Source organism: Xyrauchen texanus, chromosome 43, assembly GCF_025860055.1.
Source record: "Xyrauchen texanus isolate HMW12.3.18 chromosome 43, RBS_HiC_50CHRs, whole genome shotgun sequence".
In the NCBI taxonomy this organism is placed as follows: Eukaryota; Metazoa; Chordata; class Actinopteri; order Cypriniformes; family Catostomidae; genus Xyrauchen; species Xyrauchen texanus.
The window spans coordinates 4,640,168-4,661,332 of NC_068318.1; the positions used below are offsets into that span (position 1 = coordinate 4,640,168).

Sequence of the window (21,165 nt, forward strand, 5' to 3'; positions counted from 1 at the left end):
ATTTTCAAAAGATCTCAATACTCCAGTCTCATATAGGTCACCAAGTGTATTAACCCCCCTAACAATCCAGTCTGACCAACAGAAAGGGGACTTATTAATACATAGTTTAATACACAGGGTTCAGCCATATGCTCAAGGCAACGTTTAACCTTTACCAGCCGGAGCGTTCAAATTTGGGAACAATTATTCCCATGGTTCCTGTCTCAATATCTTTGCTGTCCAATCACCAATTTTATTTCGGAAAACTGCAAGATACTCATGACAATATAAGCTAAAAGCACACATGATTGGTTAAGGGGTTACTGGGCGTGAATAATAAATGTATCATCATCATCGTCATCCTTCATTTGCCTGGGCGGAGACAGAGAGGATGCCCCAGGAGATTACCTCCAGTGTTGGACTTACTGTTTCAAATTGAAAACTGAGGTGATCTTTCAAGGTAAGACAAGTTATTTAACATGTGTTGTCAAAATATAGTTATGAAATATAGTTACTAAACATTTAGTTATGAAACATTTGTTTGTAGGAGTAATGCTAGTAATTTCTGAAAAAAATAACATGACCATCAGCATTCATCGGACAGGCAGCTAGCCTCTATTTTTAAGCACATTTCTGTGAAACTTGCTAAATAAACATTAGTTAGCAATACTATGTACATTTTGGATGGATAGAGACTATGGCTCCCTGCTCAGCACCCTCAAGAGGAGGCAGCTGATGAGCTTAGGTTCATAGCAGAGGAGGTGTGGCATGAGGGCATGAGCACACAGGAGAAAGATCTGCTGGACCAGGATCAACTGCAGGAAGACCAGGACCACGAGTAGATGGAGGATGAGATGGAACCTCATCTCCAGCCAAGACCATCAACTGTGGGTGGGGTTCTAAATTATGGGTAACTGCAACATCAGACTCTGGGAATATTCTCAAAATTAATGTTTACACAGGTAGTCATGATGGGCGTGTCACTGACTTGGCCACCAAAGTAGTTGAATCATTAATGCAGCCATTCAAAGACCAGGGCCACAATGTTTGGTTTGACAACTTTTACACATCCCCAGCTCTTATGGTTTTGTTTTAAAAAGTTATTGTTAGAAATAGGAACTAATGCCTGTGGGACATGCAGGGTGAATCATAAACGGTTTCCTGCAGAATTTAAAGACATCAAAAGATGGGAACGCAAGGCAGCTCTTGGGGATATGAGATGGTATAGGATAGAGGGGAATATACTTGTAATTCAGTGGAAGGACAAGCGTTCAGTTACATGCCTCTTCAATTTCCACAATACGAATGGCTCAACCAAAATGACTAGGTTTGTAAAAACTTATGGTGACTGGACAAAAGAAGTAGCCCTCCAGCCCACTGTCATCAGCGATTACAACAAAAAAATGGGCAGTGTTGATATGTCAAACCAAATGATAAAATCTTACGATGTCCTAAAAAAACTCAGAAGTGGTGGAAGACTCTTTTTTTCACTTCATAGACATTGCCGTTGTCAATAGTTTAATATTGTTTGAGGAATGGCAACACATTCATGTGGCACCAGGGGATGAGCGTAGACCAGTAAACTTAACCCAGATAGATTACAGAGAAAAGCTGGCTCATCAGCTGGGAGGTATCGATTTTCAAGCAAGTTTCCCTTTGCATACACTAAAGCCTGTAGTCCCACCTTCGACATCACTACACACAGCCCATGTCCCTAAATTTGAAGAGTCCTCTAAGAGATGTTGGCTATGCTATTGGAAAAGTAGAACTGAAAATAAAACTAAAGTATCTTTTTTTTGCACGCCAGAAAGTAATGGTAAAAGACTTTGCTTTGTTCGCGATAGGAAATGTTTTCAGTCTTGGCACTCAGCCGAGTATGACCAGTTTCACGAAGAGGCCTAGGTTGGGCTGTGTTTACTGGTGTTATCATCCTCCCCTCTTTTCTCTCTCACTACAGGTATTGCAGTTGTTGAGTATTTATTAATTTATATATATTCTGTTCCTGCACTATTTAAAAACATGTATTTACTGTACATTTATTTAAGTTTGATTTTGTATGTTTTGCTGTGTAATTCTAATGTTCAAATTAAATAAAGTGTGTGTTTTATTGAACACATAAAATGTATATTTAAGTGTTTGTGTCTTCCAATTTGTTACGATCCCATGTTGTCTGCCCCGTGTTTTCTGTTTCACTCGTCACTGATCACGCTCCATGTCACGTTTTCCTTGTTGTCCGCCCCGTGTTTCACTGTCCTTGTATAAAATACACTTCCCTTCATTCCCGATCCTCTTCACTGCCGCCTCTGTGTTACTGTCCACACCTGTTTGTTATTTTGTTATCATCGTGTCTGGTTATTTAAACCCCGCTGTTTTTCCTTTCCTTTGTCGATTGTTGAATGTTGATGTTTTGTTCATGTTCGCTGCCCCTGTATCTTCTTGTTCGCTCGAGGTTTCCTTGTCCTTGGGGATGTTTTTGCCCCTCTATGTTCTCCCGTGTTTTAGTTTCCTTTTCCCATTGTGGACCTTTTATTTTGTTCCTGTGTTTGTATAGTTATTATTTGTTTGTTAATAAAGCCGCGATTGGATCCGCACCTCCCGTCTGCCTTCTCCTCCTTCCCACACACGCTGTTACGAATGGAGGCAGACGAGGAGAGCGGATCTAAATGCAAACTACTTTATTTAATTTAGACAATAAACAAACACAAAGGAAAAACCCTCAATGGGGAAATAAACACAAGACTGAGGAAAACGGGCAGGGAACACACAAACCAGGCTAACAACATTCAACGATAGACAGTGACTAACCAAACAGACAGGGTATAAATACGTGGACATGGGAAGACAGGAACCAATGAACAAACAGAACTCAAACAAGATAACTAGGTGATAAACTAAAACAAAAGACAACTAACGAGGGCAGGTGAAAACAATGAACAACGAACACGAACGCTAACAGGGAGACTGTGGAGCTAAACAAAGGACAAAAGTGAAAACTACGGAAAACAAAAGGGACAAAAATGGCAAACAAAAGGGCAACAATGAAACAAGACATGGTAACCCTAACATAGCCCCCCCTCAAGGATCGGATTCCAGACGATCAAAAATAACAGAACAAAAAACAGGAAGAACAAATGTCCATTGACTGGGGGGGAAGCTTGTGGTGGGCAGACAGACCAAGGGGAGCAACGAAGGGCAGACAGGCAGTCCAGAGGGCAACGAGGGGCAGACAGACAGTCCAGGGGGCAACGAGGGGCAGACAGGCAGTCCAGGGGGCAACAAGGGGCAGACAGGCAGTCCAGGGGGCAACAAGGGGCAGACAGGGAAAAGGGACCGGTTCGGGGGGCCTGGGAGGTGGCCACAGGACAGGGACAGGTCGAGGAGGCCTGGGAGACGGCCACAAGACGGGGACAGGTCGAGGAGGCCTGGGAGGCGGCCTTGGGACAGGGACAGGTCTAGGTGGTCTGGGAGCTGGCCACAGGGCAAGGGTAGGTTCAGGAGGCCTGGGAGCTGGCCACAGGGCAAGGACAGGTTGAGGAGGCCTGGGAGACGGCCACAAGACGGGGACAGGTCGAGGAGGCCTGGGGGCGGCCTTTGGACAGGGACAGGTCTAGGTGGTCTGGGAGATGGCCGCAGAGCAGGGGCCGGCCCAGGGGACCTGGGAGGAGGCCATCGGACAGGGACAGGTCCTGGAGGCGGAGCCGTAGGAGGCTCGGGAGGCGGAGCCGTAGGAGGCTCAGGAGGCGGAGCCGTGGGAGGCTCAGGAGGCGGAGCCATAGGAGGCGGAGCTGTAGGAGGCTCAGGAGGTGGAGCCAGGAGGCGGAGCCGGGAGAGGCTCGGGAGGTGGAGCCGGGAGAGGCTCAGGAGGCTCAGGAGGTGGAGCCGAGGGAGGAAATGGCCTAGGAGGCTCACTAGGCGGAGCTGAGGGAGGCTCAGGAGGCAGAGCCGTAGGACGCTCTAGAGGCGGAGCCCTAGTAGGCTCTGGAGTCCCTGGGCACTGAGCCGTAGGAGGCTCGAGATGCGGAGCCGTAGGAGGCTCGGGGGGCAGAGCCGTAGGAAGCTCGGGAGGCAGAGCCGTAGGAAGCTCGGGAGGCGGAGCCCTAGAAGGCTCGGGAGGCTCTGGGAGCAGAGCCGTAGGGGGCTCTAGGGGCGGAGACCTGGAAGGCTCTGGAGGCGGAGCCGAGGGAGGCTCGGGAGACGGAGCTGAGGAAGGCTCTACAGGCGGAGCCCTAGAAGGCTCTGGAGTCTCTGGGAGCAGAGCCGTAGGAGGCTCGGGAGGCGGAGCCGAAGGAGGCTCGGGAGGTGGAGCCAAAGGAGGCTCGAGAGGCGGAGCCCTAGAAAGCTCTGGAGTCTCTGGGAGCAGAGCCATAGGAGGCTCGGGAGTCGGAGCCGTAGGAGGCTCTGGAGGTGGAGCCGTAGGAGGCTCGGGGAGAAGGGCCGTGGAAGACTCGAGAGGCTCTGGAGGCGGAGCCCTGGAAGGCTCGAGAGGCTTGAGAGGCGGAGCCCTGGAAGGCCCGAGAGGCTTGAGAGGCGGAGCCCTGGAAGGCCCGAGAGGCTTGCGAGGCGGAGCCCTGGGAGGTTCGAGAGGCTTGAGGGGCAGAGCCCTGGGAGGCTCGAGAGGAGGAGTCCTGGAAGGCTCGAGAGGCTTGAGAGGTGGAGCCCTGGGAGGCTCGAGAGGAGGAGCCCTGGAAGGCTCAAGAGGAGGAGCCCTGGGAGGCTTGAGAGGTGGGGCCCTGGGAGGCCCGAGAGGAGCCCTGGGAGGCTCGAGAGACTTGAGAGGCAGAGCCCTGGAAGACTCGGGAGGTGGAGCTCTGGGAAGCTCGAGAGGAGCCCTGGAAGACTCGGTAGGCGGAGCTCTGGAAAGCTTGGAAGGCGAAGCTCTGGAAAGCTCGGGAGGCTCGGAAGGCGGAGCTCTGGAAAGCTCGGGAGGCTTGAGAGGCGGAGCCCTGGGAGGCTCGAGAGGCGGAGCTCAGAAGGCGGAGCTCTGGAAAGCTCGGGAGGCGGAGCTCTGGAACGCTTGGGAGGCGGAGCTCTGGAAAGCTCGGAAGGAGGAGCCCTGGGAGGCTCGAGGGGTGCTGGCTCTTGGACGGTCATGGCTACTGGCACTGGCTCTTGGACGGTCATGGCGACTGGCGCTGCCTCTTGGACGGTCATGGCTACTGGCACTGGGACGGACAAGACCACAGGCGCTGGCTCAGGGACGGTCGAGGCTACAGGCGCTGGCTCACTGACGTCGGAGGCTACATGCGCTGGCTCAGGGGCAGTCGAGGCTACAGGCGCTGGCTCACTGACGTCGGAGGCTACATGCGCTGGCTCACTGATGTCGGAGGCTACAGGCATTGGCTCGCTGATGTCGGAGGCTACTGGCGCTGGCTTGCTGACGTCGGAGACTACAGGTGCTGGCTCACTGACGTCAGAGGCTACAGGCGCTGGCTCACAGACATCGGAGGCTACTGCCGCTGGCTCGCTGACGGCTGAGGCGACAGGCGCTGGCTCACTGACATCGGGGGCTAACGGCTCGCCGACCGTGGCAGGCGTGGGCTCTGGCTCGCTGGCCGTGGCAGGCGTGGGCTCTGGCTCGCTGGCCATGGCAGGCATGGGCTCTGGCTCGCTGGCCGTGGCAGGTGTGGGCTCTGGCTCGCTGACCGTGGCAGGCGGAGACTGGGGAGCAGAAGCCTTTCCTCTTCTCCACCTCCTCCTCCGGGCGGACGAAGCTGGCAACGCTGGCTCTGGGAATGACGAGGCTGGCAAGGCTGGCTCGTTGGCCGTGGCAGGCACGGAAAGCCCAGAAGCGTAAACCGAGATCGAGAGAGGTGGTTCCCCGGCAACGAGTTCTTTCAAGACTAGACTCACATACTCCTTCCATGTGAGGTCTCCGGGGTCCAGCAATTCCCTCTGCCGGTGCCTTGGTAGCCCGATCCGGTAGATGGTCTTGAGGGATGTGTCGTCAAAGCCGGTGTGGATGGCAACAGTGGAAAAAAAGTGGGAGTACTCGCGGTAGGTCAGATCCGCCTGGGCCAGTTCCATAAAGAAAGCTGCTAGATCCATATTTGGGTGGTCTATCGTTCTGTTACGAATGGAGGCAGACGAGGAGAGCGGATCTAAATGCAAACTACTTTATTTAATTTAGACAATAAACAAACACAAAGGAAAAACCCTCAATGGGGAAATAAACACAAGACTGAGGAAAACGGGCAGGGAACACACAAACCAGGCTAACAACATTCAACGATAGACAGTGACTAACCAAACAGACAGGGTATAAATACGTGGACATGGGAAGACAGGAACCAATGAACAAACAGAACTCAAACAAGATAACTAGGTGATAAACTAAAACAAAAGACAACTAACGAGGGCAGGTGAAAACAATGAACAACGAACACGAACGCTAACAGGGAGACTGTGGAGCTAAACAATGGACAAAATTGAAAACTACGGAAAACAAAAGGGACAAAAATGGCAAACAAAAGGGCAACAGTGAAACAAGACATGGTAACCCTAACATAGCCCCCCCTCAAGGATCGGATTCCAGACGATCAAAAATAACAGAACAAAAAACAGGAAGAACAAATGTCCATTGACTGGGGGGGAAGCTTGTGGTGGGCAGACAGACCAAGGGGAGCAACGAAGGGCAGACAGGCAGTCCAGAGGGCAACGAGGGGCAGACAGACAGTCCAGGGGGCAACGAGGGGCAGACAAGCAGTCCAGGGGGCAACAAGGGGCAGGATGGCAGTCCAGGGGGCAACAAGGGGCAGACAGGGAAAAGGGACCGGTTCGGGGGGCCTGGGAGGTGGCCACAGGACAGGGACAGGTCGAGGAGGCCTGGGAGATGGCCACAAGACGGGGACAGGTCGAGGAGGCCTGGGAGGCGGCCTTGGGACAAGGACAGGTCTAGGTGGTCTGGGAGCTGGCCACAGGGCAAGGGTAGGTTCAGGAGGCCTGGGAGCTGGCCACAGGGCAAGGACAGGTTGAGGAGGCCTGGGAGACGGCCACAAGACGGGGACAGGTCGAGGAGGCCTGGGGGGGCGGCCTTTGGACAGAGACAGGTCTAGGTGGTCTGGGAGATGGCCGCCGAGCAGGGGCCGGCCCAGGGGACCTGGGAGGAGGCCATCGGACAGGGACAGGTCCCGGAGGCGGAGCCGTAGGAGGCTCGGGAGGCGGAGCCGTAGGAGGCTCAGGAGGCGGAGCCGTGGGAGGCTCGGGAGGCGGAGCCGTAGGAGGCTCAGGAGGCAGAGCTGTAGGAGGCTCAGGAGGCGGAGCCGGGAGAGGCTCGGGAGGCGGAGCCGGGAGAGGCTCGGGAGGCTCAGGAGGTGGAGCCGAGAGAGGCGATGGCCTAGGAGGCTCACTAGGCGGAGCTGAGGGAGGCTCAGGAGGCAGAGCCGTAGGACGCTCTAGAGGCGGAGCCCTAGTAGGCTCTGGAGTCCCTGGACGCTGAGCCGTAGGAGGCTCGGGTGGCGGAGCCGTAGGAGGCTCGGGAGGCAGAGCCGTAGGAATCTCGGAAGGCGGAGCCGTAGGAAAACAAAAGGGACAAAAATGGCAAACAAAAGGGCAACAGTGAAACAAGACAAGGTAACCCTAACACACGCATAACACAGATGCAATCTCAATTTATTATTAAAGGTGCTCAAAAGGAGAATTTGAGGAGTGGCTATATGAAATGTATCTTAACATTCTAAATATTGGTTTTATTCCGTTTTCCCACTAATCACTAGAATGGTCATAACTTTAAAACAATAGATTATATTTCTAATCTGTCTGCTACAGCCGTGGCCAAAAGTATTGGTAGTGACATACATTTTGTGTTTTGCAAAGTTTGCTGCTTCAGTATTTGTAGATTATTTTTTCACATGTTTCTATGGTATACTGGAAAACAATGATAAGCATTTCATAAGTTTTAAAGGTTTTTATTGGCAAAAACATTCAATATATGCAGAGAGTCAATATTTACAGTGTTGACCCTTGTTCTTCATAACCTCTGCATTTCACTCTGGCATGCTGGACATCAGCTTCTGGGCCAAATCCTGACTGATGGCGATCCATTGTTGCCTTATCAGTGCTCGGAGTTGATCACGATTTGTGGGCTTCTGCTTGTCCACTTGCCTTTTGAGGATTGACCACAGGTTCTCTATGGGATTAAGATCCGGGGAGTGGCCTGGCCACGGATCCAAAATTTAAATGTAACGATCTCTGAGACACTTCATTATCACTCTTGCCTTGTGACATGGTGCTCCATCATGCTGGAAAATGCACGGATCATCACAAAATTGCTCCTGGATCGTTGGGAGAAGTTGCTCTTGCAGGACGTTTTGATACCATTCTTTATTCATGGCCGTGTTTTTGGGCAGAATTGTGAGAGAGCCCACTTCCTTGGATGAAAAGCAACTTCACACATGGATGGTCTCAGGATGCATAACTGTTGGCATGACACAGGACTCATGGTAGCATTCACCTTTTCTTCTCCGGACTATCGACTTTCCAGATGTCCCAAATAGTCGGAAGGGGTCTCAATCAGAGCAAATAACTTTGCACCAGTCTTCTGCTGTCTAATCCTTGTACTACCTGCAGAATTTCAGTCCTTGATGTTTTTCTTGGAGAGAAGTGGCTTATTTGCTGCCTTTCTTGACACCAGGCCATTGTCCAATAGTCTTCACCACACTGTGCGCGCAGATGCACTCACACCAACCTGAGACTGAATTCATAATAATTAAACAAAATATTAAGTAGGCCTAGCCCACCTTTGTCAATTGGCCTGTGGAACTAACTGAAATGTAACCTGGGATGCTTACCATTTCAAATGAAGGACTTCGCTATGCTATCAAATTGCTTGAAATAAGAGAGGGGGACATCTACCGGGAAAGATTGTAACAGGTTGATCAATTTTGGAGTACGATTCATTTTTATAGCATTAACCTTCCCAATTACAGATAAATGTAATGAAGCCCACCAACCCACATTGCTAGAAAACCTTTTTATTAAGGGATCAAAATTAACTCTGACTAAATAAGACAAATTTGCTGGGAATAAATGCCCAAGTACTTAATGCCCTGTTTGGGCCACTGGAAGGCACCGGATGAAAAGCAGTTACTGGGCAGTACGCTGTCAGAGCCAAATCTGTTTAAAGCAAAAGCTTATGTTCCATACCCCTCCACCACCACCCCTGGAAAATCATCTTCCCTTCTTACTGTTGCTGCTAATGGTTCCAGGGCTAGACAGAACTATAATGGGGAAAGAAGGCAACCCTGTTAGGTGCCCCTATCCAGATTAAAATAATCTGAAATGAATCCATTTGTCTGTACCACTGCTACGGCATGTCTATAAAGTAACTTAATCCATCCAATAAAAGTATTCCATGAGATAGCAGTGACCAGAGTCTGATCATTCGCCACTGACCACATAATATTGATGAGACACCTAATGTTATCAGAAGAGCTGCAGCCCAAAACAAACTCTACCTGGTCTGTATGTATAAGAGATTTCATAACTTTTATTAATTGGTTAGCCAAAATGTTTGAAAATATTTTAACATCTAGCTGGATCAGGGAAATTGGACGTTAGCTCTTACACTCGCTTGGATCTTTGTCTTTTTTAAGAATCAGACTGATCCGGACATGTGTAATGGTTGGCGGAAGCTCCCCATTCTTTAATGATTCTGTATAAACTTTTAACAAATGTGGGGACAGTTCTGTAGCATAAGATCTAAAACACTCGGCGGCAAAGCCATCTGGCCCCAGAGCCTTGCCTATAGGCAAGGACTTAATTACTTCGTCAAGATCCTCCAAGGTTATCTCAGAATCAAGAGACATTTTTTGCTCTGTCGTCAATTTAGAGAGTTCAAATGGTTCCACAATGTTTCTAATATCTTCAAAAGTAGATGAAGACATGGAACTATAGAGATCAAGATAGAATTCTTTAAAAGTTTATTAATATCAATGGCTGAGGTAAATATTTCACCACCAGCAGATTTCACTGTGGGAATGGTTGAAAAAGACTCTCTGTTTTATATATCTAGCCAAAAGTTTCCCTGCATTGTCCCCCGACTCAAAGTATGACTGTCTTGCCCTGAATAGCCAAAACTCCACCTTCTGCGACAAAATAGTATTATATCTGTATTTCAATCGGGTCAATTCACTGAGGCCTTCAGACGTCATTTGGCGCTTCAGCTCTCCCTTAGCACTTTTAATATAACCTTTAAACTCCACAAGTTCTTGTGCGTTGAATGTTTTGTGAATGAAGCATACTGTATGATCTGGCCCCTAAGAACTGCCTTAAGTGCCTCCCAAGCCACGCCCACAGAGGATAATGTGGACCAGTTGGTCTCCATATAAACATTGATTCAGTTGTCAACATTTGATTGAATTCAGGATTTTGCAAAATGATACATTTAAGCACCTACTATATGATTTCTTTTTCTCTGTCTGTAGCAATACCTCTAAACTCATCAGAAAGTGATCTGAGACTAAAATGTTTTCTTTTCAGCAATCCACAACAGATGAAATGAGGGACTTAGATATATATAAAAAAAATCTATTCAAGAATAAATCTTATGGACTGATGAAAAAAAAATTATAGTCCCTACCAGATGGGTTCAATAGTCTCCAAAAATCTGTAAGACCAAGATTTTTTACACATCCTGTGAAGCGTCAATGTTGCTCTAGGGGACTTACACACTTCTGCTTCACTATGATCAAGGACCGAGTCCATCAAAAGATTAAAGTCTCCTGTCAATATTATATCATGAGTGGTGCCAGCGGCTTGCAATATCCCTTCAAGATCTATAAAAAAAACCCTGATCATCAGCGTTAAGTGCGTAAATATTAGCCAAAATCAACCTTTGCCCCTGAATTTCAGCTACAACAATTATGACTCTACCTAATTTATCTTTAATCAGTTTTAGACATTTTAATTGTAGATGTTTACTTATCAATGTAATGACTCCCCTGCTCTTACTTGAGCCAGCACTAAAGCAAACATGTCCACCCCATATCTTCCCAAAATGTTCAGCTTCCTGCAGGGAAAGATGCGTTTCTCTAAGAAACACTATATCATATTTCTTACGTTTAAGAAAAGAAATAACCATACTTCTATTTAAGGGGTGCCCAATACCCATTCTATGTGGAGAGAGACAATCCACTCATATTAACATTTGACATTTTGACATATTAGAAAAAATGTATTGGGTGTCAAAAAACAAATTCCATACACTAGCGGAACCAGCACAAAAAAAAAGTTTCCTCGGACAGTCAAACGAATGATCAGTGAGCCAGCTGTTCCAACAGCAGATGACGTAATCATTCCAATGGCAAAAATACTCTGCAAAACTAACTCTAGCCAATAGGAGGCATAAGCACAGAGAATGAGCAGATTCATCCACAACTGATCCGAATGAGTGTTATTTCACAAAACAAACTGCAACCGCTAAGCGGAACCAGCACAAAAAGAAACAATAAAGGCACCCAGCTTCCTCGAACGGCCAAAGGCATTCAGTGAGACAGTCCACTTGAGAATGAGAAACACACCATAACTTCCTCCATCCATTGATTTTATGAAAGACATCGCTAGATGTGGGCATAGAAATATTTTGAACAATTCTTAGAATCTATTCTCAATATAGCCGGAACTTCAGTATAAAAGCAACCCTTAGTTGATGCAAACGTTTCTTGAAGGAGTGTTATTCCACAAAAGATACTCTACTCTACTGATTTTGACTCTACTCACCCTAGCAACCAAGCCAATTGGTTGCTTAGGATGCCTGACTGGATTTACTCAGCACGCCCTGGATTAGAATTTGCGACTGTGTGTCTATACTTGCTGAGCTACCCAGGCCCCCGATCTTGTTTCTGAACAGCAATCTAAATCAAGCAATTCTGTGATTTGGTGACTAAAAACAGCCATTTGGCTCCTTAATGTTTCAGTTTAGGTTTAGGTCCTAAGTCATTTTTTTTTTGTCTGGAGCCCTGGATCCAATACCACCTAAGCTCTTAAAAGAGGTATTCCCTGTAATCTCAGAACCTCTTCTTAATATTATTAACCCCTCGCTATCTTTACAAAATGTCCCAAGAAACTTTAAAATGGCACTTATCAAACCACTTATTAAGAAGCATCAGCTTGATCCTGGAGAATTGGCCGATTTCAAATCTCCCATTTATGTCAAAAATACTGGAAAAGGTAGTGTCCTACCAACTATGTTCATTTCTACAAAGATAAAGTATATATGAGAAATTTTAGTCAGGATTTAAGCCCCACCACAATACAGAGACTGCACTTTAAGAGTTAATAATGACTTGCTCCCATCATCTGATCGCAGCTACATTTCTCTTCTAGTTCTTTTAGATCATAGTTCTGCCTCCGACACCATAGATCACAACATTCTCTTGAATAGGCTTGAGAATTATGTTGGCATTTGTGGCCTTGCATTAGAATGGTTTAGGTCCTATTTAGTAGACCACTACCACTTTGTCTATGCAAAAGAAGAATTGTGAAATCAAACAAAAGTTAAGTAAGGAGTGCCACAGGGATCAGTTTTAGGGCCTATGCTTTTCTCCTTATTTATGCTTCCCCTGGGAGATATTATCAGGAATCATGGAAAATGTTTCCACTGTGACCTAACTTAATATTTCTTAGAAACTCTATGAAATTTCACAATGCTCCAAATTAGCAGTGTATCAATGAAATCAAAGATATTAAGTGTTATATTTGATACCAATGTATCCTTTGAAATTCTAATTTCCAAAGTTTGTAGAACAGCATTCTTCCACCTCAGAAATATTGCTAAGTTACGTGCTATCTGTTGCTGATGCTGTAAAACTAATTCATGCATTCATGATCTCAAGACTAGATTATTGTAATACATTAGTGGGAGGATGTCCAGCAATTTCAACAAATAAACTTCAATTGGTTCAAAATGCAGCAGCTATAGTGCTGACTAGAATCAAGAAATATGATCATATTAGCACAATTTTATCATTGTTTATCATTTATATTAATTTTAAACTTTTGTTAACTATGTACAAAGCTTTGAATGGTCTAGCCCTTCTACCATACTATATTCCATCATGGTCATTATGATCGAATAATTCTGGCCTGTTTATAGTTCCTAGAATATAAAAATCCACAAAAGGAGATAGATCCTTTTCCAATTTGGCTACTAAACTATGGAATAGTCTCCCTAACACCGTTCAGGACACAGACACACTCACTGAGTTTAAGTCTAGACTAAAGGCTCATCTATTTAGCCAGGCATACACCTAATTTATTCATCAACTCATAATTAGGCCGTTTTAGTTAGGTCTGCCAGAACTAGAAACATTTATCATGATCTATAACTCTGCAAAAAATGTAATGGCATCTACGCTAATATTACTCTATTTGTATACCTGTCGCAACCTTGGTATTCCTATTCTGAGGTTACAAGAACTGGCCAGATCCAGCTCCATTTCTGCTTGGTGTCAGACTCCACTGCTATGTATCTGTGAGTGATGATGACTAAATGCAGCCAGTGCCAGCCAGACATCACTTCAGTCTATTACGCTGGACTTCAAAGGACGAACTAATGCCAACTCTAACCATAAGACACAGGATACATCATATGTCATTGCCTGAACCTTGGACTTAGGATAGACCTCACCAAAATGACCGGCTGGTTGAACTGCGATGCACCTCACTCATCTCTGCCTGCATCACCTTGGTCTAATCATGACATCCACTGCACATAAATAAGTAATATTGGCATTATAATCATGCTGTTAGCCAGAGGGGAACTGGTCCCCACAGTGAGCCTTGTTTCTCCCAAGGTTTTTTCTCCATTAACCAACATTTTATGGAGTTTTGTGTTCCTTGCCACAGTCGCCTTCGGCTTGCTCACTGAGGTTCTAAATACAAGATAGATAGATACTGCATTTTCATTTTCTGTTAATGCACGATTTTCTGTAAAGCTGTTTAGAAACTATGTGTTTTGTGAAAAACGCTATACAAATAAAAATGACTTGACTTCATAACTATAGGTGTAAGGGCAACCAGGCCTTGAGGAGTGTTCTGACCTCGTTGTTAAACCAAGGTTTCTGATTGGAGAATGCTATTACTGTCTTTTTTTGTTGTCACTATATCGGTGAAAAAGTTTATGTTTGCCAGAACTGATGAGGCATATTCTTCTCCATCCACTGTTTGTGCAAAAATTTCCCATTTTGTATTTTCAAAGCAGCCTAGTAAAGCTGAAATGCTTCCCTCATTCCATACTTGTCCTTATATCTGACTTAGCTCTGCTGCTTTGTCACCACTGCTGAACAATGGTTTGTAGGCTGGTATAAGAAACAGTGAAAGATGGTCTGTCAGTCCAAGATTTGGAGATGGTGAATCTTTGTAAGCGTATGGTATATACTTGATCCAAGATGTTTTCCCCTCTTTTAGCAAAATTCACATTATGATAGAATTTAGGTAAAACTATCCTCAGGTTTGCATGGTTAAAGTCCCCAGCTTCTATGATAATGCTGTCAGGGTATGCAGTTAATTGTTGATTTATGACATCATGCAGCTTCTCCAGAGCAAGCTTGGTCTTAGCTTGTGTGGGCACATATGCAGCAGTAATAATAACAGAAGTAAATTCCCTTGGCAGGAAGATCGGTCTGCATTTAAGCATTAAAAACTCAACATCCTGAGAGCAGTGTTTCCCAATTATTACTGAATCTGTAAACCAGTTGTAATTAATGTAAATGCAAACTCTCCAACCTGTTTTTTCCAGAGTCTGATGTTCTGTCTCTTCGGTAAACAGAGTGGCCTGCTAAAGCTATACCATATGGGATGCTTTCATCCAGTCAAGTCTCTGTAAAAATCATCACACAGCTGTCCACGTTCTCCGTTGAAATCCTCAGTCTTATTTCATACATCTTTTTAGATATTGACCAGGAATTTGTGAGGAAGAGACAAGGCACGGCTTTGATTAGCTTTAAGCTTAGCTTGTATACTGGTCTCCTCTCTCGGTGTGGCCTGCGCTGCCCCGCTGGGGGAATGGTAATAATCTCTCCGGTGGTATGGAGTTTGGTTTGTTAGCTGCAAAATTCAAACATAATTCTTTAAAGGATAGATATTCCGATCATTTGTAGATCTTCCAAGCCTCAAATCCGAGTACATTTAGACAGACAATTAAAAGTATACATACATACATATTTTTTTCCATTGTTAAATACAATTTTCCCTTTATCATTAAAATTTGCCTATTCTGTTACATGTCTCACAAAAAGCACCATGGTAATACACTGGTTTAATTATTTATCTTCATACATGGTCTGACATAACCCAATGTTTTTGACATGTGTCATAGTAAAACCATTGTATTTTTAAAAGTACCTTGACATACTATGACAGTATCATGAAATATGAACATGATCAATCATTCAGTATCATGGCATTACCCTGGTAACGTGGTGCACAGTGCGAAGGCACGATGAGAAAGTGCGATTGACTGTCTTCTGCAAATGCAACAGTGTCCTTGAATAACGTACAACATGTGAGTAAGAGCAGTCGGTGGAGTTTCTAGTGCTCCCCTAGGGTATGATGTTGCCCCTCTAGGGAGTTGATGTCCTACGCAGACTGCGTAATATGTGTATATGGAGCTGCGGTACTGTGGAAGCGTAATGGTATTTTTCTGAAATTGATTAGTCTAATGGCTCATTAGTTACAACAAAACCAAACTGCCTTTGGCTGAACCTGACAGCTCCTTCAGTTTATGTCAATTTTCTATAAAAGACTAATTAAACTTAACACTGCCCCAGGGGCTAAAGCGGTATGTGTCTCAGAGCATATAAACAAGTGTGACATTCATTTATATCCAGGAGAGGTCGCCAGAAGCCAGTTGTAAAAATAATTGTTTTCAGATGAACAGGGTGTAAAACAGTGAAAGAAATGTTTATTTTATTTAATCTACCCCCAACCAAAACCCAAATCTAACCCTAAATTAGTAGAGGCAATGTTAGGAATAAAAATGCAACCTCCTTTTCACGCTCGTGATTGTTTATACAAACGTGATTACTTCCTCGTTTGAATGGGGATTGAACGGTGGCCTCCCATGCAACTGACGAAACATGCAACCAGTCCTACCACGAGGGAAAGTAATTGTTGATGAGCCATTCATGTCCGATGTGAGATAGGGCATGTTAGTGAGTCAGCATACTGTTGCCGATCCTAGGGTACCGGAACTTTCAGAAACAGCATGCCGACATCCTGTGAGATCATGTTGCACAATACATGGAGTGTACTTCTTATCTGACCTGTTACTCGTCTCATGTAACAGCACTTCAGTGTTCCAGGGTGAATTCAAAACTGCATTTTTTTGCTTTCTTGAAGGGCACTACTGCGGGAGGTGATGCCAAGCGAAAGCAATATTTGAGAAAATTAATCTTTCCTCAGAGGGCCTTGCCAAAAATTGTTAGCAAATGGTACATAGCCTACATACAGAAATTCAGAGTTCCCACTTCAAGGGCTCTGCACTTCAGACTGAGTATAGGGCATAGGGAGGATCACTTGCGATTGTAATCCTGCACCCGATCTGCTGTAGCACTGTAAAGGGATTTAGACGGAGGGGATTTAAAAGGATTTAGGAGGTGAGAACCGGCAGATAGATAAAATCACTTACTAACTGCATCTGTGTAAAATGATAGCTAATTTTACAACTTCGTTGGTTGCCATGATGATGTAATTTTAACAAACCCTAAAAAGACCTTAAAAATTATGATTTAAAATCAAATAATTCATTAGTTTTAACAGAACAATTAATGCAAGTGCTTTTATAAAATGAAAAGCTTCACATTTCTGCCTTTAAACCCTCCCAAAATTTGCCACATTCACTTTCATTTGTAAGTGTCTCACTGTAACCTCAATTTGTACTTTTTTAAAAAAATTTAAGAGAGGGACGAGTCGAATTCTTTTTTTGTGGTAATCAATATTATTCCACAAATGCTGTTCATTGAGCTTAACTTGTCTTGAACCCGGAATATTCCTTTAACACCTGAAGTCATCCTTCACGGACACTGTCACCTTCTGAGTGTGTGTGGTCATCAAAGTTGACTAATGAGGTGCAAGTGTTCAGGCAACACTTTAATATGATGCCTAAAACATCATCACATACTGTATATACAAACCACCTCATGAGAGGTTATTTAAATCAAACTTCACTGTTAAATGTTAAAACATTTTCAGCATGTTAAATGTATAAATATTTTGTGTTTATATATATATATATATATATATATATATATATATATATATATATATATATATATATATATATATATATATTCTCTTGTGAATATACTTTTTTAAATACACTGGTTTATATACACAATTTAGAGATATGAGGATGACCTGATGAGATGCTCTGCAGTTTGTGAAAGTTACTGCAGCATGTTTTATAATGTTCATACACATTAACGCTAAAGATCGACCGCAAACCTGCATGAAATAAATAAAACAAATTGATCAAATGTCCATCACCCCGAATTCTAACCTGTAACCAATACCTGCTGTTATAGGCTGTGTGTGTGTGTGTGTGTGTGTGTGTGTGTGTGTGTGTGTGTGTGTGTGTGTGTGTTACAGATAAGGACATATTACAGATAAAACATGAACAGATCGAATGAACAGATATCACTTGTTCAACTGAATGAGAATATAGAATATAAATACAGACTGATAATAAAGCACAATGTGAACATGAACTTAATTGTGTTTGTGTGTGAGCCTACACCCTTTTACTGCAGTCCGATAGAGTGAAACAGTCTCATCTGTCTTCAGACTCATCTCCATCAGCAGCTGCATTATTCTGTGGGAATATGAGGATTATTGATCTATAATAATCCATCACATGAGCGCTGTCTGTCACTGCGGCATATCCTCATGATCACTCAACAAGTGAGACGACACACACCGACTGAACAGAAGAAATGTCAATTACATTTTTTTCACTCGTACCTTTGTCTCCTTGTGAGAACGTGGGATCCATTTCCACAGTTCCAGTCAGATCCAGCGGGATTCGCCCATTCTACCGTCACATCCACGGACACCGGTAAACCGACACCGAACGATTCTCTTTCGCAGCTGAAAATGATGACAGGAATATCCGGATTAGTGGAGAAGCGCGAACGCGACGCCTCAGCGGCGTGTGTGTGTGTGTGTGTGTGTGTGTGTGTGTGTGTGTGTGTGTGTGTGTGTGTGTGTGTGTGTGTGTGTGGCTTTGAATCGCTCGGACCGAATCATTCTGAACCAAACGATTCGATTGAATCAAATCAAACTCCAAACTAATTTTCTGTATTCATTTATGCACTTATTTACATAACCCATCCTAAAAACTACCAACACCTTTGAATTACGTGTGAAATGAATCACTGAATCACTTATCACGTTTGTGTGTGTGTGTGTGTGTGCGTGTCCCTCAAATGTCCCCATAAGGATAGTAAAACTCGAAATGTTTTATGTTGTGTGGACATTTTGTTGGTCCCCATGAGGAAAACAGCTTATAAATCATACTAAATTATGTTTTTGGAAAATGTAAAAATGCAGAAAATTTTCTGTGAGGGTTAGGTTTAGGGGTAGGGTTAGGTTTAGGGGATAGAATTTATAGTTTGTACAGTATAAAAACCATTATGTCTATGGAAAGTCCCCATAAAACATGGAAACACAACATGTGTGTGTGTGTGTGTGTGTGTGTGTGTGTGTGTGTGTGTGTGTGTGTGTGTGTACTGTGTGTGTGTGTGTGTGTGTGTGTGTATGTGTATGTGTATGTGTGTGTGTGTGTGTGTGTGTGTGTGTGTGTGTGTGTGTGTGTGTGTAAAATATTAATACATTTATGGTTTACAGAGTGTGGGCATGACCACTTCCAGTTTCGGCGGCTGCTGGTCCAGAGACCTCTAAAAAATTTATTTTTATATTAGGTGTTTACAGAAAAGAGATTTAAAATGTATTGTAGCATCGCAATAAAGACACACAAGGCAGATCTCATAAACAGTGTGTTTACTTAAGGCTGTTGTCGGCCACAGCCATGCCGTACACTCTGTAAATGTTTAGAGAAATACACTTAAAATGGTGAACTCTATTAGCCCAACGTCTCCTCCATGCACACATACACAAAACATTCTGGAATAGCGATCAATGTAAGACATTACAACCCAGTAAAATGTATAACACAAATTCCTCTTATTAGTTAGAATAAGACCATAAACAACATGTCAACAGGTTACAGTATGTATGCAGTTACATCAATGAATATGATGGTCAGAAAATATAATAAACATCAGAAACAACAAAAGCCCAACTAAGTTTCTGTGAAAATGCATTAATAAAGCTAAGGCTTGGATACAGATTTATTAAAGGGTTAGTTCACCCAAAATTAAAAATGATCCCATAATTTACTCACTCTCAAGCCATCCTAGGTGTAAATGACTTTCTTCTTTCAGCCAAACACAATCAGAGTTATATAAAAAAATATCCTGGCTCTTCCAAGCTTTATAATGGGAGTGAATGCTACCTTAGATTTTGAAGCCCAAAAAAGTGCATCCATCCATCAAAAAAGTAATCCATAGGGTTAATAAATGCCTTCTGGAGCAAAGCGATGCGTTTTGCACACCAACCAGGAACTCCGGGAGATGGAGGAGGCCGCAGCAGTGGCACAAACAAAAGAATCTGGTAGACGGAGAGTACGGGAGACATGGTGGTGCTCATGCAGGAAATACGAGGAAATGCCAACAGAGGCTGAGAGTTTTTGCTGGATGATTTTAATGACTGGATAGACGCATGAACGCACCATTTTAAGACTAATACGAATCTACAGTATAGCTAAAATAAATCACTTGTTTTCACCGTTTTCCTTTGCTGTAAATAACGCTTCCAATTCCAATTCGTCTCTTCTCACCGGAGCTTGCGCTATGCCTATGTCATACGCCGGAACTCGACACTCTTTTGAACACGCGGATGGCCGTAATTTGGTATAAGGAATTTACAGTGAGAACTATTTTAGAGCATTAATCTAGGTTAATGTTTCATTTAAATATACCCTTACAAAAATATCTGCATTATAATGAAGTACAACTGCATTATCACTACAGTACAGTGAAGTATTACTGTACATTTACATTATAATGAAGTATGAATGGAATATAACTGCAGATTAGTGTTGATACACTGAACTGCATAAATTCTGCACTTGTATCACATTGTACTGCAGTTATGCTGCATTGTGCAACACATATCTTGCAGTTACAGAACTATGAACAAGAGTCTGGTACGGTATTGAATTTTTACTGCAGAATAATGTAGTAACAGTGCAGTAAGAAAAAGCACATAGTTTTAAGGGACTTTATACATCTTACACATGTTTTGCAAAATGAACCAATTAGATTTGAAAGTAATATTCCTGGTTACTCTCAAGACAATAACTAGTCATTCCTAGATGTAGAACATCAGACTAAAAATGATGGCTTAAATATTGCAGTTAGTTGTAGTGAATGTGGAAAGTTGTAGTAAATGTAGGCAAATTATATTTCAAAGACTGAATTAGGTATCACATACTACCATACTACATTTAAAAATATGGCAGAAATAGCAGGCTAAGAATAGGATGGCAGTATGTGATTTTGCATTCAGTCCTTGTGTTTACTGAGTACTAAGCTAAAATAGCAACTCTTTCATGCCTCAGTAGGCTATATTATTTTAGAAATAACAGTTCATCATACTATTATGGAAAACCATGACATTAACATCACATAGTTTAATTCAAACAGACATTTTATTTTTCACATTACAAAATTAAATTTAAGAGATCTGCAGCCCTCTATGTACACAGAAATATTTGTGTGTGTGTGTGTGTGTGTGTGTGTGTGTTTGTGTGTGTGTGTGTGTGTGTGTGTGTACAGTATACATTCTTTCTTCACTTCAGGATTCAAACAGCACCAAATAAAAACCCATCAAACATCTCAAGCCTGTAAGTTGGTGGACATGGTCTCTCATTATACCTTGTGACAATACCTCAGCTTTTCACTAATGCCTTTGACATAACTGACCACCTCTCAAGTCCTCTCTCCACATCTTGAAACATGAATGGTGGCGAGGAAAACTCATGAAATCAAAAAAGATTTTTCCCAAAAGATTTATTTGATCCTCCTCACATTTACTGTGTCACACTAATTAGTATTTGTTAATCACATTCAA

At 43.7% G+C, this 21,165-nt stretch overlaps 1 protein-coding gene across 2 annotated transcripts in view; it reads right to left on the bottom strand.

The window, feature by feature from the left end:
- Positions 1 to 18,051, bottom strand: part of LOC127636050 (cortexin-3) — a 40,506-nt gene extending 22,455 nt beyond the window's left edge. The window contains exons 1-2 of one of the 2 annotated variants that reach the window (XR_007969544.1): positions 17,935 to 18,045; positions 17,665 to 17,785 (exon numbers count right to left, since the gene is read on the bottom strand). Coding sequence is in view for 1 of the 2 variants with exons in the window: in XM_052116419.1 (XP_051972379.1) it covers positions 17,935 to 17,965 (31 nt within the window). In the remaining variant the exon portion in view is untranslated. Of the gene's footprint in view, positions 1 to 17,664; positions 17,786 to 17,934 lie in introns of those variants that run through there. The other variant, XM_052116419.1, reaches the window with a different exon arrangement.
- Positions 18,052 to 21,165: the final 3,114 nt, after the last annotated feature.